At 59.7% G+C, this 3,907-nt stretch overlaps 3 protein-coding genes across 3 annotated transcripts in view; 1 reads left to right on the top strand and 2 right to left on the bottom strand.

Moving 5' to 3' along the window:
• The window catches only part of VDBG_00410 (imidazole glycerol phosphate synthase hisHF), a gene marked incomplete at both ends in the record, with an annotated part of 1,917 nt that extends 771 nt beyond the window's left edge, over positions 1-1,146 (bottom strand). The window contains 3 exons of the mRNA XM_003008683.1: positions 157-428; positions 490-881; positions 956-1,146. Coding sequence (XP_003008729.1) covers positions 157-428; positions 490-881; positions 956-1,078 — 787 coding nt within the window. The remainder of the gene's footprint in view (positions 1-156; positions 429-489; positions 882-955) is intronic.
• A 461-nt stretch (positions 1,147-1,607) lies between these two features.
• VDBG_00409 (conserved hypothetical protein) lies at positions 1,608-2,888 on the top strand (the record flags this gene model as incomplete). Its single annotated transcript, XM_003008682.1, has 1 exon — positions 1,608-2,888. The coding sequence occupies one exon, from the start codon at positions 1,608-1,610 to the stop codon at positions 2,886-2,888; it is 1,281 nt and encodes a 426-aa protein (XP_003008728.1).
• A 540-nt stretch (positions 2,889-3,428) lies between these two features.
• On the bottom strand, positions 3,429-3,629 carry VDBG_00408 (conserved hypothetical protein; the record flags this gene model as incomplete). Its single annotated transcript, XM_003008681.1, has 1 exon — positions 3,429-3,629. One exon carries the CDS (start codon positions 3,627-3,629, stop codon positions 3,429-3,431), a length of 201 nt encoding a protein of 66 aa, XP_003008727.1.
• Positions 3,630-3,907: the final 278 nt, after the last annotated feature.

Here is a 3,907-nt window from a genome sequence, read left to right as displayed (position 1 = left end):
GTCGACGAGTCGCGGATGCGCGCGACGTCAGTGGCACCAAGAACGTCTTCGAACTGCGTTCCAGAATCTCCCGCCTCCGGAGGGCGGGCAGGGGGATGGTCCGGAAGGAGGTGATGTTTAAGAAAGGCACTTCCTCGGCTCCCTGGTCCTAATAACGCCGAGCGAGCTCGACCGGCTTGGCGAGGTTGCGCACGTTGCCGCCCTCCGAATTCTCGCGCACGTCATACTGGTCACCCTTGGTAACGACGAGGTCACCCTGGTCGTTGGTACGCACATCGAGACAGGCAATGATACGGCGGGTGAGGCCGTCCTGGAAGCTGAGATCAGCCGCGGAGGGCAGCGCGGCTTGGTCTGCCGGCCTGGACGCGAGCGCCTTTGCACCTTCGCCCGTGAGGAAGGCCTCGAGGGTGCGCAGACCAGCGACACCGCTCTTTTCGGGGTGGAACTGTGTGGCGAAGACGTTGTCCTTGGGCCACTGCGCCAACAAACGTTTCCGTGCCGTAGGTTCCCGTAGCCACCGTCCAGCCTGCGGCTTCGAGCTCCCCCCTCTTGTAGGGGCACTTGTACGTGTGAACGTAGTAGTACTTGGAGTCGGGTCGGAGCCCGTACATGTCGGCGCCGCCAGTGTTGGCGCTGTTCCAACCGATGTGAGGGACCGACTTTGTCGAATCATCAAAACGGTCGAGCTTGGCCTTGATGACGCCGAGGCCGGCAGTCTCGGGGTCCTCTAGAGAGCCTTCGAAGATGGCTTGCAGACCGACGCAGATGCCCATGAATGGCTTGCCGGACTCGATATGTTTTCTAATAGCGGGGAGGAAGCCCGCCTGTCCAAGCTGGGACAGGCAGTGACCAAAGTGGCCTACGCCTGGAAGGATGAGTTTCTGATGATCGCATCGTCAGTTATGACTCAGGGAAGGGTGGGGGGAAGCGAGCAAGCGAGGAGAGAGGAACATACTTCTGCTGAAGGAACATCTTCCGGTTTGCGAATCCACTCAACCTGGTAGCCGACCTTCTCAATGGCATTCACCAGACTGCGCACATTTCCAGCGACATAGTCCAAGAGGTGGACGGTCGGCATCGTGTCGGTGTCGGGAGGAATGGCGAGGGACGGATGGTGGGAGACTTATGCCGATATGGAGAGAGAGAGACAAGAATGATCGTCCAGGCGCTCCAGGTTTCTCGGTTGGCTTGCGAGTAATATATGGGATAGTATGTTATGTGACTCAGTGTCGGATGGAGGTCTCTCGATGCTGGAGATGGAAATTTGGCGCTGGCTACGATAGCGGGGCAGTCAGTCACAGTCGGCATTCGAGGAGGGGCACTGCTTGCTTATCTTATCTGACCCAAATGTCAAGCTCGGGAATCTCGCCCCAGTGACACTTGCTCCTCTGCAACCACACAACAGGCTCGACCTCACGCCCCTCCACCGCTTCCTGTCAGTTCAATCGACCAGCGCCGGACTTGAGGATCACAGTATTCAGCATTCGAATTCACAGGGCTCCCGGAATGTCTTCAGCATTCCCGACTTCAGTCGCGGCCGCCAGTGCCTTGGACGATCCTCCTCCACTAATCCTACAACCACCACCAGAGGCTGAGGACGAAGACGAATGGGAGTACGAGTACTCCTCCACCGAGACAGAGGCACGAAGCGCCAGCCGCGCCCTCTCTTGAAGCAAGAGCTGACGTCCATTCAGACATACTACATGACGGTCGACCTATCCATCCCCCAGTTTGCGCGCCGATGGCGCCCCATTCCCGCGTCCACTCGAGGCGGCCACCAACATAAGAGCTGGACCCAACCCTCCCAGCGCAAACGACCTACCATGACCCATCACCGCCTCGATTCGGACGAAGAAGACAAGGACGATGATCTGCCCGAACCCGAAGACGATGACGAGGAAGACGAAGAACTTGAGGATGAACAAGGCCAGGGAGGCACAGGCCAACAGCACCCCGAAGCAGCCGGCAATGGCGGCGACGGCGGCGGCGGCGGCACTGGCAAGGACGCCTTTCCAGGAAACGAAGAGCCCGCCGTCGACGAGCTCCAGATTCTCGACCTCCACACCGAACATCCCCTCTTCGGCTACCGCAACCGCATCTTCAAGGGCTCCTGGTCCCGCGTGCTCGGCACGGAGCTCATCTTCGCCGACCAGACGCCCGACCACCGCGGCCGCCGCCTGCCGTGCCTGCGCTCCCTGCCCGGCGAGGTCGACCTCCTCGCCGCCAGCTGGGCGCGCATGGCGACGACCGAGATGAAGGTCGCGCCCAAGCACGTCGCTGACCAAGGCCCCGACCGCTTCCGCGACATCAAGCTGCGTCACGGCATCCGCATCCCCGTCTGGGGCGACAAGACGGGCGAGCGCAAGATCCAGACGCGCTTCCTCGAGGACCTCATGGCCCTCAAGCTCAAGAAGAAGGAAAAGGACGATGTGACTGTCTACGCCCAGGCGCCCGCCTACCGGGACAGGCTGTCTGCCATTCCGCGCGTCCGCCGCGGCGGCTGGAAGGGGGCCGGCAGGCGCGGTGGCGGCGACGGCGCTGCCGACGACGACGACGACGAAGGGGCGAGGAAGAGGAGAAAGCCGCTGCCGAGCGGTCGACCCAAGGCCGACGGGCGCAAGAACAGGGTCAGATGGCATGCGCGTGGACGTGGCAGGGGCAAGGGTGCCATTGCTGGAGGGCAGGCCGTCATGGACCGTCCCGAGCTGCTCATGGACAACGGAGAGAACTCGGATGAGGAGTTATCGGCGCCTACGCCAGATAAATGGTCCGACCTCGAGGGCACATTCAGGATAGAAGGCCATGAGGATGACGTCGAGATGGCGGAGGCAGACGGCGGCACGGGTGCAGCAGACGCACCAGAAGGCGAGGGGTCGAGACATGCTTGAGCGCGGAGGCCTCGTCTCCATTATGCCTAGCCCTCCCATCCTTTGTGTTCAATATTCTTCTGATGATACCCAACCTAAAAGTTAAAGTTCGAGGCTCGCTTCTCCCACGCGTTGCATACACACCGATCAGCATACAGTCACATTCCACCGATTGAGTTGTTTCATGCTTGATAAGTTTCGATATCTTACTCAGCCAAATCCTGTGGACTGCCTCTTGACCCACCCTGTCGAACGAACAGAGGAGTAGGCAAGTTGAGCGAAGAATATACAGAGAAGGATAAAAGTCTATAGCCCAGAAATGACAAAACACCATTTTATTCCTTCCAGCCTGTCCAACCTTGAGCGTCTGTATCCAAGAGCTCTGTTCCCTGTGTGAACACCATAATGGGGTGAAATCATCTGTAGATCCACTAAAAAGAGGAATCTGAAAATTGGTATAATCCAGGGTCATGATATCGTCAAAAAGATTGCCAGCCCGGACTGAAGCCCACTGGTGGATCCTTTGTGGGAGAAACGCCGAAGCCTCCGGAGGTGGGATACTTAGTTGAACCACCACTTGACCTCAGTGCGACCAGCAGTCAGCGAGCCGAAGAGCTCGAGGAAGGCGGCCTTGGACACGTCGATGGCCTCGGGCTCGCAGCCCATGCACTTGTCGCGGACAGTGCAAACAACTTCCTTGCCGTTGGCGCTGATGGTGATGGTCTGGTCGCACATGGGGTTGCCGTTGGACTGCGTGCCCATGAGGAGGTGCGAAAGGGCGACAATGTTGTCCGAGTTGTCCTTGCCAGTGTCATCGAAACCGCAAGCGCCAAGACCGACATCGTAGTATGTCAGGTCGCCAGAGTGGCTGTCGCTAGGGGCGCTGCTGCTACCGCTGTCGGAGCTCTTGGACCCCTCGGCCGGGGACTCAGGAGCAAGCTCCTCGATGGGCTCTTCCGCGACGGGCTCAGGGTGGGAGTGGGAGTGGGGGTAGTGGAGCAGAGGGGGGCCTGGTAGTGGTAGTTGTCTCCGGCTGAGCG

This window comes from Verticillium alfalfae, genomic scaffold (assembly GCF_000150825.1).
Source record: "Verticillium alfalfae VaMs.102 supercont1.1 genomic scaffold, whole genome shotgun sequence".
In the NCBI taxonomy this organism is placed as follows: domain Eukaryota; kingdom Fungi; phylum Ascomycota; class Sordariomycetes; order Glomerellales; family Plectosphaerellaceae; genus Verticillium; species Verticillium alfalfae.
Note: the sequence above shows the minus strand (reverse complement) of the source record. Positions and strands in the feature narration are given on the sequence as shown.